General features: G+C 40.4%; 1 protein-coding gene across 7 annotated transcripts in view; it reads left to right on the plus strand.

Moving 5' to 3' along the window:
* MLLT10 (MLLT10 histone lysine methyltransferase DOT1L cofactor) overlaps positions 1–13,410 on the plus strand; it is a 310,090-nt gene extending 296,680 nt beyond the window's left edge. For 4 of the 7 annotated variants that reach the window (XM_075922496.1, XM_075922495.1, XM_075922498.1 and 1 more), the window contains 3 exons: positions 2,725–2,827; positions 3,863–4,075; positions 11,714–13,410. In XM_075922496.1, the coding sequence (XP_075778611.1) occupies positions 2,725–2,827; positions 3,863–4,075; positions 11,714–11,758 (361 nt within the window). In that variant the 3' untranslated portion in view covers positions 11,759–13,410. The remainder of the gene's footprint in view (positions 1–2,724; positions 2,828–3,862; positions 4,076–11,713) is intronic. The other 3 variants (XM_075922497.1, XM_075922500.1, XM_006119517.4) reach the window with 1 other exon arrangement.
* Positions 13,411–13,619: the final 209 nt, after the last annotated feature.

A 13,619-nucleotide genomic window follows, 5' to 3' on the forward strand; every position in this document is an offset into this window, starting at 1 on the left:
ATGTAGTTTAGACACAGCCTGGGGCTGTCTAACTTCCAGGGGCAAGGGAGCATCTCAGCTTCATTTGGTTCTCCCAAAAGGGGGCATTGGTAACCTCAGCCATTTCTTGAGGTGGGGAGACCAACTCCAGATCTCTCCTTCTCCCACATCCCAGACTGCACGGATGCTCTCTCAAATGAAAGATCTGATTGCTATTCACAGAATAGCCACCAGACCACCTGTGCTTTTATCAATTGGCTCTTTTTGTGCAAAAAAACCCTGTTGCTCTTGTGCAAAAAGGAGTTATTCCTCATAGAAAGAGGAATACCTTCACCGCAAAAACCCCTCTTCTTTTGATTTACTGTAAATTTACTTGCACAAAAACGTGCTTAAGGTGTGGACACTCCGCGGATTTTTGCACAAAAACCCCATAGTGTAGATGTAGCCTGAGAGTGTAGCACTTTTGAATGTTTGTGTGTTGTTCTCAGAAATGAAATAAGAGAAGGGACTATTTCTAATAAGTTTATCTCTTAGAAAGAGCTGGATAGAATGTCATGATACAAAAAATAGGCATGTCTATAGCTCAAGGGCACTATTGCTGTTGACTAACAAAGTTGTCATTTTATAATAGGAAGTGTTAGGCAACCAAAATTTAGGGTTTTTAAACTGTTTTTCCTATTATAATTTTCTTCTCACATATATAGTGATGGGGTCCAAATACTGCCATATTTTTCTCTACAATGTTGGTAAAATCTGACCATATGTTTCTGTCTGTCGAGATCCTGCAAAAACTCTTGTGCATGCCTTCCTCATATTGTAGCTTCAGTTATGGTAACCTGCTCCTCTACGGCCTTTTGGATAAACACATCATCTGCTTCTATCCATTCAAATGATGCTTTCAAAATTCTATTAACTGTCAATTTAAATACATACCCTCCCATCTTGGAAACACTTTGAAGAGTCTCTCTTCTCCACTATTTTAAGTTTCAATATCACATCTGCCCATTCCAGGTGGTTCATAACTGTGACTGTGCCCCCAGTTACCTTCCTTTCTCCTTTCTTATTTCATTTTCTGCTTTGCTCCCTGAACAATGCCAACTTCAGTGTCCCACTCATGCTCTTCTTCCATGCACTTGTTGCTCATTTGTAATGTTCCTCCTTCTCTTTCAAGTACCTTCCTTCCTAGGACCCATTTCTGCATGTAATTCAACTAGTACATCCATGTAGTCATACTTTACAAAAAACAAATCCACCTTCCTTACTGCATCAGAGCAAGCACTAACTTTCACTGATTAACTGTATAATCTTATTAATGCCACTGGAGTATTCCTCCTATTCCTGCTGTCTTGTTTCTCCCTTATTTGCTTGCCTTAGTTTGTAAGGAGTCATATTGTGTCTTTCCATGTTTTTGAAGGATTCTTGCACATCTTTAGGTGCAGATATCTAGCTAGCTAGCTATCGTTTCACACAGAAACTTAAAAACCATTGTTTCTGAACATTTGCTGAGCACTGTTCTGTCCTGTCCACTCTTACAGTTAAACCATGTTCAGCACTGGTTCAGCTACACTTACATTCATTACCCTGTGTCTTTTCTATACTAAATACCTTTGAAAAAGTCTCTTGCTTTCGTACTATTACTGATACAGCTGACACAGTGGGAGTGCTTATTTAGACAGGGCTTAGGGAGGCATTGCAGTTTTGCCACAATGTTGGCTAGATTTGCTTTGAACAAGGTTAGAGGACATGATGGAATAAACACTGACAACTTGTCTATACAAGCATTCCTATATTGAAAAAAAAATGCTAGCATGGACACAGTCCTAAGGTTTTAAAGAATTCACCAATATTTAGGGTGAATGGCCACTATTAGTTAATTGTCAAGGTCATGGATCTGAAAAAACAACTTAATGTGGGAGATAGTGTAACTGAAGACCTGTGCGTACATGTTGCTTTCATAGATCCACACACACTTCTCATTACTGTTTTCAGTAGTGAAATGGACAGCTGTGGCTGGGGAACAATCCTATTTTTCTGCAGATAAATGATATATTAGTCAGAGGCCTACAAAAAAGTAAATCCTGTATTGGCAGCAGCCTAGAGTCCTCCTTCCTTAGCCTGTGACCCTGGGCTGCAGCCCCTGTAGTCCCTTTCTTAGTCCAGCCCTGTATGTGAGGGTGTAGAGAGATGTCCAAGCTAAAAATTAAATTCAAGTTCTTGGCCTGGTTACAGGTAGAATGGTGGTGCTATCTGTAGTACTTTAGAGAGGAGATATTGGGGGCATCTAAAGAGGAGGAATTGAGAGTTTCTGTTTTAGCCATGTTGAGCTTGAGCTGATATGGCTAGACATCCATTAGAAGATGTCAGAGAGAGAAAGAGACTGAGATTTCAGTTTGGACAGATCTGTAGTAGACAGATCTGCAAGGCATCAGCATAGTTAAATTTGGGTTTGAGAGTTAGATTCAAGTATTCAGGCATATGTGAACAAAATGTTTGTAAGTTGTGTGCATATTATAACTGTATTTCTTATTTTGCTGTCCAATTTATGCAAGAAATAACTACTTATTTGCAATTGGTATTCACTTGACAAAATGGTTTATAGCAAGTAACTACTACTTACCGAAAAGTGCATACATGGTTTGGATTTGTAATGCTGAAGTAAAATGGATGTCTCAGGCCTCCATTAGTCAAGTATGTTACCTACAATGTTACATTGCAGAAACTAAGAGCTTGGGTTTTGCTTTGCAGTGCCTCAGGACTCGGATTACTTCCTGACCAGCAGAGACAACTTCTGCTCCATCAACAGCATCAGCAATTTCAGCAGTTACTGAATACTCAGCAACTCACATCAGTATGTCCTATACTTAGAATAGAATTAACTATATTTTGTGTAAACTTGAGACAGAACCACTTCTTTCTTGAGATATAGACAAACTCCTTATGCTAATACAAATATTAGACTTGTGTGAATGAACTCCTTGGTCACATGTCTGTTTAAAAATAATTTTCAAAAATAGTTCATTGTTCAATTGTCTGCACCTTTTTATAATATGGAGAATACGTTCACTGTAAATAGTGGTGTGCGTTGAAGGATATATATGCCACTTGGCAACTGCTTGGAAATACTGTAGTTTGTATTGTATTGGAAGTAGTGTGATTTTAATTCTGTGTCAACATTTTGGAGACCCTTTTTTTGTAAGAAAAGAATATCAAATCAATGGTCTCGTGATAGACAGAGCCCAGTATGAATTCTATTCTAGGATGAGGATATCCACAGATAGATACAGATATCTGCTGATCTGCAGGGATCTACTCCCAGTAACCACAATGGCCAAAGGAAAAGAATGTGGTGCTGCCACTCGCATCAGCTCTTCTTGGCCATATGGCTATACCATCTCTTGTGTGGCTGTACAACTTCAGACAGAAGATGTGGCTAGAGATGGGACAGTGTCTTCTGTTTGGGGTTGTGTAGCCTTGCTAGAGGTGGTTCAGCCGCAGAGCCCAGAGGAGCTGCTGGCTTGGGGTGTTCGTTGTCTTCTGGGAGCAGCAGGACCTTTTTCTTCTCCTTTGGCCACTGCCATGCCCAGAAATAGAGCACTGCACTTCAGCAGAGACTGATTTTGAAATGTGTGTCTGTACAGCAATAGAGGCTTGTCCAAGCCAGCTGGCTCAGCTGAACTTCTGTTGAGCTGCTGAATTCACAAAAGCTTTAAGAAGCTCTCTTTTCCATCATTCCTGTGGAGCTTCATCACTGTAACTCAAGTTACTTGGAATGTGATAAATTGATTACACTGCAATAAAGTCTATGGTAGGAAAGGACCTGGAAACGAGTAACCATTCATTGAATGATTGTTGATCAGGATGTTTTTCCCTTATATTACCTAAGGAACAACATCAGGCCCTTCTGTATCAGCTTGTGCAGCAACAGCGCCATCAACACCAACAGCACCAGCCTGATATGCAGCAATTGCAGATCCCAGGAGCTGCACAGATACCCATAAATAATCTGCTTTCAGGCACTCAGGCATCACCCCTTCATACAACTACAACCAACCCATTTCTTACAATCCACGGGGATAATGCAACTCAAAAAGTGACAGTAAGTGCCTTTTCACCTATAATGGCATTTTCAGTGATATAATTAAAGGAATATTGTGCCAAATTCAGAGACATCGCTTGAGGAGAATCACAAGTTTAATTTGGTGTAACCTATGTCTTTTGTCTGTAGAAGGACTTTATTTAGGGTTCTTCAGACTCTAACCCACTTGCTGTAGTAATTGCTATACTGGATAAGATCAGTAGTCCGCCTCGCTCAGTATCCTCACTCTAAGAGTGGTCTGCACTAGATGCTTGTAAGATATGTGCAAGACACTCTCTAGTGAACTTCTTTCATTTATCTTTGTTTAATTGACATTCAGGCACACCAATAGAGGGGCAGAGAGGGCAGCTGCTCTGAAGCCCAGTGATTCTAAAGGGCCCAGGGCTGTCATTGCAGCCCTGGGGGCCCCCAGCTCTTTAAACAGTGATGCGCTTTGGTGGCAAACAGCTGGGAAAGGAAGGGGGATGGAGTGGAGTGCACCGCACATAGCTAAGGACTGTCTGCCCCCAGCCCCACACTTTTTATTTTCCATGGCTAGCTCATCTCTGTAAGTGTTTCAACAGAGGCTACCAATATCTCCATCACTTGTCCCATCTGCTAGAGAGATGCAGAAATCCAAACCTGTCTGCGTGTGTCTGAGTGCAATTTTGTCAGGCTGAACTTCAAGAGGGTCCCCTAGTCTTTGGGCATTGGCTATCATGGCAGAGGAACTTGTCAATCATATTATTTTTTTCCCAAATGCTCAGTGAGGAAGGAGAAACGCTAACAGGAAACTTGGGAAGTGGCAGAGGTGCTTAATGACTTCTTTGTTTCCGTCTTCACCAAGAAGATTGATGGTGACAGGATGCCTAACATAGTGAATTCTAGTGGAAATGGGGTAGGTTTAGAAATTAAAAGAAAAGAAAAAGTTAAAAATTACTTAGAAAAGTTAGATGTCTTCAGGTCACCAGGGTCTGATGAAATGCATCCTAAAATACACAAAGAGCTGATAGAGGAAGTATCTGAGCGTTAAGTTGGGAGAGATTCCAGAAGACTGGAAAAGGGCAAATATAGTACCCATCTATAAAAAGGGAAATGAGAACAACCCGGCAATTACAGACCAGTCAGTTTAACTTCTCTGCCAGGGCAGATAATGGAACAGGTAATTAAGGAATTCATTTGCAAACACCCGGAAGAAAATAAGATAATAGGTAACAGCCAGCATGGATTTGTCAAGAACAAACCATGTCAAACCAATCTGATTGAATAAGGGACATGCAAGGGATGTGGTATACCTAGACTTTAGTAAGGCATTTGATACAGTCTTTCATGTCCTTTTTATCAATAAGCTAGGCAAATACAATTTAGATGGGGCTATTAACTGGCTGGGTGCATAACTGGCTGGATAACTATTCTCAGAGACTTCAGGGGGTAGCCACGTTAGTCTGTACATAAAAAACAAAACAAAAAAAAAACCAAATGGTCTGGTAGCACTTTATAGACGAATAAAACATGTAGATGGTATCATGAGCTTTCGTGGGCACAGCCCACTTCTTCAGATGACCAGAGTTATGAGTTTAGGATGTGCAGACCCAAAATAAATAGGAGAGGGGAAGAGGAGGGGGGTGGGAAAAAAGGCACTACCAACTTAACACCGGATGAAAGTAAAAACTCCTATGTCAGGAAGGATACTATCAATTAACTTTGATTCTTATCTGCTTCATTTTAACTACCCAATCTTCAGATACTTACTGATTCCCTCTAGCTCCCTGTCTTCCACCTCCTCTTTTTTTCCCTCCCCTTACCCTCTCCTATTTATTTTGGGTCTGCACATCCTAAACTCAAAACTCCGATCATCTGAAGAAGTGGGCTGTGCCTACGAAAACTCATGATATCATCTACATGTTTTGTACCAATTAAGCTACCAGACCATTCATTGTTGTTCTCAGAATAGTTATTAATGGTTAAGTCATGATGGAAGGGCATAACAAATGAGGTTCTGCAAGGGTCTGTTTTGGGACTGGTTCTGTTCAATATCTTCATTGACAATTTTAGATGATGACATAGAGAGTACACTTATTAAGTTTGCAGATGATACCACCCTGAGAGGGGTTGCAACTGCTTTGGAGGATAGGATCATAAATCAACATGATCTGGACAAACTGGAGAAAGGTCTGAGGTAAATAGGATGAAGTTTAATAAGGACAAATGCAAAATACTCAACATAGGAAGGAACAATCCATTTCACACATACAGAATGGGAAGTGACTGTCTAGGAAGAAGTACTGTAGAAAGGAATTTAGGGATCGTAGTGGATCACAAGCTAAATATGAGTCAAAGTGTGACACTGTTGCAAAAAAAGCAAACATGATTCTGAGATGCATTAACAGGAGTGTTGTGAGCAAGGCATGAGAAATCATTCTTCTGCTCTACTCTGTGCTGATTGGGCCTCAACTGGAGTATTGTGACCAATTCTGGGTACCACATTTCAAGAAAGATGTGGAGAAATTGGAGAAGGTCCAGAGAAGAGCAACAAAAATGATTAAAGGTCTAGAAAACACAAGCTGCGAGGCAAGCCTGAAGGAATTGGACTTGTTTAATATGAAAAAGAGAAGATTGAGAGGGGACATGATAGCAGTTTTCAAGTATCTAAAAGGGTTTCTACAAGGAGGGTTTCTACAAGGACCCACGAGTATAATGCCCTACCTGCCCAGACCCCAAGCCCTGTGTACCCTGCCCAGATCCCAAACCCCCATGAACACCATTCTCCCCCCGCCCAAGGCCCCATCTGCTCCCTGTTCAGGGCCCCAGCAGGACTCTGCTTCTGCCCCTTACCTCCTGGCCAGACACCTACCCCCGGCTTGCTCCTGCAGCCTATTTTCCACCCAGATTCTGCACCCCATCTGTATCTCACTGACTGGCAGCCTTGTCCCGCACACCTCAGAGTGTAGAGGGCCCCACAAATTCCACTAACCCTCAAACCCCAGAAGAATTAATCTAGCCTGAGGCCTTGAACCTCACTCCTACCCTCGTGGGGCTGGGGTGCGAGGATCAGGAGGTGTCTCAGTTGGGGCCAGGAGGGTTTTGGGGATTTTTTTGCATCTCACTTGTGTGTTCCCTGACTTATTTTTTTCGTGGCTCAGTGACCCGACAGGTTCCCTGCTCTTCCCATAAATAAAGACAATGCTGAAACATTTGTGCTGGACATATTTTATTTAAAAATGAAGCCTAGCTCACAAAGCCCCAGTTGGGGCCAACCCCCCATCTGGCCACAACATAACACCCTTGCAGCCCCACACACACACCTCAATCCTGAGCCTCTCACCTCCCCCAGTCTTCTGCCACAACATTACTTCACAATCCACACACTACAAATTTGTGTCCTGAGCCCATCATACTGCCAACCCCCCTGCCCTGAGCTCCTCATACACCCCAGCACCCTCACATCCAGAAGCCTCTGGTTTGCTCAGCACCCCAACACTTCCCCTGACCCTAACACTCTCCAGCCTGGAGCTCCCTCCCTGAGCCAGAAGCCTCTTCTTCACCTCTTCCTGCACCCAAATTCTCTCCCACAGTTTGTACATGTCACCTGTTCCCACACTCCCAACCCAGAGCCCACACATCCTATCTCAACTCAGTGAGAGTGAGTAAGGGCTGGGGCCTCTAGAAATGGGTGGGATGTTGGGGCTTGCCCTGACATTTAAAAAGTGATCTTGTGTGTAAAAAGATTGGAGACACTACCACCGTAAAAAAGTTTTAATTTTCAAATTTCATACCATGAAATGCGAATTTTCATATATAGCCTTTCAACGTGTAGGGGTACCAATTTGGGAAGGCCAAAGAACGATGTAGAAGGCAATAGAACTTTTTCAAACTTTCTAGCACGCTTGCAGGTGTGTTTGGGACTGTTCTATCATGGCAGTAGGTAGCCAGTCTTCCGCAGTCACTGGTGGTGGGGTATATATATATGGCAGCACGCGTCTGTACGTAATAGTAGTAGTAAATAAACATTTGCAATAACTTCTCAAAGTAACTTGCGGCCATTAAATTTATTCTAATCGGGAAAATTATTTTTATAGATTTTTTTAATTAATATATTATGGCTACGATTAAGAAAAGGAAGTATAATACACTTCCGATAATCCAGCACCTTTGGGAATAGGTGGTGCCAGATTATCGGATATGCCAGAGCTACTATAAGAGGGCATCCTCCCAACCCAATCTCTCCCCCTCCCCTTATGCTTGGGTCCCGGAGTCACTGGTGCAGCCGGGCATCTCCCTCCTGGCGTTGGGGCAAGTGCGCTGAGTGGCCGGCTTCTCAATGAGCTGGCCGGGACATCGTGCACAACCCCATCTCCCTTCCCTTCCCCAGAGCCAAACACCTCCCCTCCCTGCTGTCACCCAATCCCCCTTCTCCTCCAACTTTATATCCAGATCCCAAAGCAGCTGCCTGTGCTCAGCAGCCGGCTGCTAGCATATGCAGGCTGTACGTTGTGCGCACTGGGGACCGTGAGCAGAATGGCGTGGGTCACAGCGACCCAGCCATGAGAGCAGCTGATCTGAGCAGTTCCAGGTTCCAGTTGATGCCGGACTATCAGGAGTGCTGGACAAATGGATGCCGGACTAATGGCGTTTTACTGTAAAATGAAGACTACATTAAGTATGGCTTCACCATCATGGAAAAAAATGGGACTGATCATCCTCAATGCATATATAGTATGCCACACAGTTCTTAGCAATGACGCCTTGAGACCTAGTTGTCTTGGGCAACATTTGACGAAGACCCACTGCGCTTTGACAGAGAAACCAAAAGATTTTTTTGCTGATAAACTTCAAAATTTGAAACGCATGAAGCTGGACACTACTGGAGCTTTTCATCAAGCGTTGGCCAAAGTGGTAGAAGCATCTTATGAACTGTCATTGCTCATCGCTAAAGCCAAGAAAGCGTACATAATCAGAGAAACTCTTATGAAGCCTTGCTTGTTGAAAGCAGCTGATATTGTGGTTGGTGTTGAAAGCAAGAAAAAACTATTGGAAATGTTGCTTTCTGACAGTTCTGTGAAACATCACATCGATGAGCTGGTGAAAGATCTTAAACTTCAAATTGTGGAGGCAGTGTTGGCGTCTCCTTTTTTTTTTTTTTTCAATTGTGTGACAATACCACTGATGAAGCACAATACTGTCAGTTGCTTGTATATGTTTGATTACTTAACAATGGAACAGTGAAAGAAATACTTTTTTCGAATAAATAGATGACCACATCAAAGGCTTTTGATATTATGAAAACAATTTCCGACTGTTTTGAAGAAAATAGACTTTCATGGGGAAAACTGGTTGGGGTATGCACAGATGGTGCTCCAGCAATGCTTGGCTCTCGTTCTGGATTTGTGATGTTGGTGAAAGAAAAAAATCCAGCCGTAACCACAACTCACTGCGTCATATACAGACAAGCGTGGGCCACTAAACCCTTCCAGATGACCCTTCATTGAATTTGGCCATCAAAGTTGTCAATTTTGTGAAGAACAGTGCTTTAAATACGTGACTCTTTGATGCTCTTTGTACGGATTTGGAAGTGTATCATAAAACTCGTTTGTTTCACATGGAGGTACGATGGCTTTCCAAAGGTAACATGCTTTCAAGATTATTCGAAATAAAAGATGATGTGGAAATTTTCCTCAAGCAACAGAAGAAAGAAGAGTTATATCATGCATTTACGGACCAAATGTTTCAACTTTCACTGGCATACCTGGTGGATATTTTTGAATCTTTGAACAAACACAATTTGAAGCTGCAAAGAAACAACGCTGCAAACATTATAGTGCACTATGATGCCATCAGAGCATTTACGGAAAAAATCCAGCTTTGGAAACATTAAACACAAGCCCAGACGCCTAACTTTTTGTCTTTTCCAACATTTTCATCACTTGCTGAAAATGAAGGTTTCCAAGAAGCTTGTAAAGAGGATGCGAAGAACAAAAATTGTTTCATCTGGACTGCCTTGCTGACGAGTTCATCCGCTATTTTACAGACAGCTTTTCTGGCAAACCCATTCATAAATCAGAATGCAATACATTCAACATTGATGTTGATTCATTACCAGAAGTATTGCAAGAACAAGCACTCAAAATAAAATATGATTCAAGTGAGAGAGAGAATTTCGAAAACACAAGCCTGGAGGAATTTTGGATAAAATATTTCCCAATGTACTCAAAAGTTGGAGAAGAAGCACTACGTATTATTTCATTTTCATCAATGTACCTCTGTGAAAAAAGCTTTTCAGGTTCAGTCACATTAAAAACAAAACAAAGAAATCGACTGAATGTCGAAAATGAGTTACGTTTCACACTTTCATCTTTCAAACCTAGGATTTCCCAAATCATGAAGAAAATGCAGCATCATCCTTCACATTAAATTCAATTTGTTTCTGCTATTTCTTATGTTAAATTACATTTTTATTAAATTTTTGTGCCAAGAGAAACTATTTGTGCATATCTTTAATTTTAAATAATTTTTATACCAAGTTTTTGTGTTTATTTTTAATTTTAAATTACAAATTGAATTTTTTGTTAAAAGAGAGGTTGGATGATGGTCAAGATGAGGTGGGGGGCGTGAGGGTTTCTCAAAAATCAAAAGGGGGATGTGATGCTGAAAAGTTTGGGAACCACTGATCTAGATTATGCTTGGTTATGCCATGAGGGCCGGGGACTGGACTGGATGTGATCTCTTGAGGTCCTTTCCAGTTTTAGTATTCTATAATTCTATGTAATGCCTTAAAAAGTTAAGTCAGTTGACATTTTGCCTTCCACAAATTTTATTTCTAGCCACTGTTACTTTTGATCTCCTGCATTAGCATGATGATATGAATCTCCTTTTATACTGCTCTGGAAGTGCCCATGCGTGCACTTTCCTAGTTATTGAGTGGAACACATATACAGTTCATAGATTTTGGTCATTGCTATGGAACTTTGCATGTAGGAAATAAAATAATTTTATGAAACTTAAGATCTATACATTCCCCATAGCCTTTAAAAGGAAGGCTTTACTTACCTTTTCAATTATTTGTCCTGATCAAAAATAAATACTATACGGATGTGACAAACCCAGAAATCTGGGATTTTCCCAAATAATAGCAGCTGTCAAAGTCATGCTGGTCACTATGCAAGAGGGGACAGAAGGGGAAGGGTAGGCAAGGGGCAGAAAGTGTATGTTGTGGTCTAAGAACAGTGTTCTTAAGACATGATACTTCCATGGTGAGAGGTTTTTGGATCTATAGATGGAATTGTTTTGACCCAATGAACATTGCCAGGGCAAAAGCAACAGAAAATACAGAATTAGATGGTCCCAAGACGAGAGCAGTAGCCTGGAGCAGAACCAAAGCAGGGGTTTCTTTCCTGGTGGTAATTCTGGAGGTCTAAAATAACTTTGCTGTACTTTCCTTCTTCTTTCCAAACTTTTGTTTCCAAGATGTGTGAATACTTTTTTAAAATCATGAGATGAAGCTTCTACATTTCATTTGTTAGCACAGCTATCTAATCTTACCAATTTGTGTGTCCAGACTGTATTCCAGTCATGCCTTTTCACGTATATGTAGAAGTTGTAGAGTTTAGCAGATCAATAAAGTATTGTCTGGTTGTATAATTTTTTTTTTTTTAACCACAGAGGCTTAATGATAAAACGGGATCGGTTGCTTCTGAAAAAAGTTGACATTTGAGAACTGAATATCCTGCTGTTATAGCACTTCATCTAGCTGCAAACTGCAGATCTTCCTTTCTGCAAACATGAAGAAATGCAACAAGGACCTAACTGCACAGCAAAGGATTTATCTTTATAAAGACATTCTTCTAAGGCTTTGATTTATTTTCTGGTTGCACTGAAATGAACTACTTTTTAAGATTTCCCAGACACTGCAAGATATTAGATTCTACAAACCATAATTATTTTCTCAGTATGACAATACTAAGTACAACTACAAAAAGTTGGAGGGCTAGTAAACTGAAAACACTTATTCCAGCCACATATTACTTGGTTTTAGGAGTCTTAGCAACCAACCAACTTTGTCTCTGCTGCACTTGCAAATGCTTTCAGATCCAGCTTGTAATTGGCTGCATGGATTTACTGTTAGGTCTTTTTGACTTTTTTAAACACGTTTTGAAATCTGACTCATGATACAAAGAATACAATTCTGAACTTGTCAGTCCATCAAATTTCGTCAGAATAAGAATTTCAAGGTAAAGTCCAAAAGTTATTAACATTAATTTAAGTTTTTTGGATTTCTAAGGTTGTTGCAGAAACCAGATCAGTTTAAATGAGCGAAAAAAAATCTTATCACATATGCCACTTTGAAAAGAACTGGTAGTGTGTAGCCTAACACCAAGTGCCTGTTGCTACCTCCATTGTTTTGAAATGGCTGCAGGCAGCTGAGCATGCATTAGACAAATCCTTATAAGCAGAAGAAATATTCAACATTGCACCAGCAGCCTTCCCCGTTGTTCTGCCTTTATTAGAAGTGCTGATGCCACTGTAGATAGCTCAGGCAAATTGTTACCTGGGTCTCTTCACTAATAAATTACCAACAAAAAGTGAGTCGATATTTAAACATTTTCCAATGAAATATACCAGTGGTTGAAATGTGTGAACTTACTGTTAGAATGTTTTCACTTAGCATAATGATTTCATGGCAATCACTCTATATATGCAGTGTGGTATAGATAAAAATTGGAGTAATGACCACTAAATTGTAAATTATTAGTGGAAAAGGACCCAGCTGTGATTAGACCTCCACTGTGTACTTAATTGGAAGAACATGTTAATTCTGCAATATATCTCTTGGTTAAACATTGCACAGTTCTTACCTCATTTCTGTAAATAAGGTTTTTGTGAATCTGTTTTGTATTGTGATAAATTCATAAGAAAACATTGATATTTTGATTTGTAATATTTCTAATAGGTAGATATAATCAAATAATTTATTTTTATATGTTCTTTGGCATTTTAAAAAATTGTCACATCACTTGTGTGGATATTTTGCAAAAAGTAAATCAGTGTGGTTTATTTTACTTAACCCACTGGTTTGTATTCTGTAACAATTTGTACAAATGATAAAATTAAAATGTGCTGTTATTTTGCCTAGATGTAAAATTCCAAGAGTATGAAAAGATATGTACAGAGCTTTTGTTAATAAATTTTAATAATGTTCATAGTGGTACACTTCACAACTGTGTGAAAGATTTTTGTAGAGGTTGGAGGATATTCTGTCCTTCCAATTCTATTAATATTCCATGATGGGCCAGATTTTAATACTGTTGCAATACTGTAAGAATCAGCCATCAGCCTTATACTAAAATTATTTACAATGACCAGTTTCTTTGTTTCCTTTCGTCTAATTTTGCTTGCAAAATACATTTTAACACTAATAAATAACTTTAAAATAAGGGGTCTGGCGGGGGAATGAAGTGCCTCTGCACCAGGAATGGTAGCACAGGGAAATTCTGTCCCCTGTGCTGGCTTGCTGGCACCACCCCCTTACTTCTCTTTGCCAGGAATGCTCTCCAATGGGAGCAGCTCC

The sequence above is a fragment of the Pelodiscus sinensis genome, chromosome 2, assembly GCF_049634645.1.
Source record: "Pelodiscus sinensis isolate JC-2024 chromosome 2, ASM4963464v1, whole genome shotgun sequence".
NCBI lineage: Eukaryota > Metazoa > Chordata > Testudines > Trionychidae > Pelodiscus > Pelodiscus sinensis.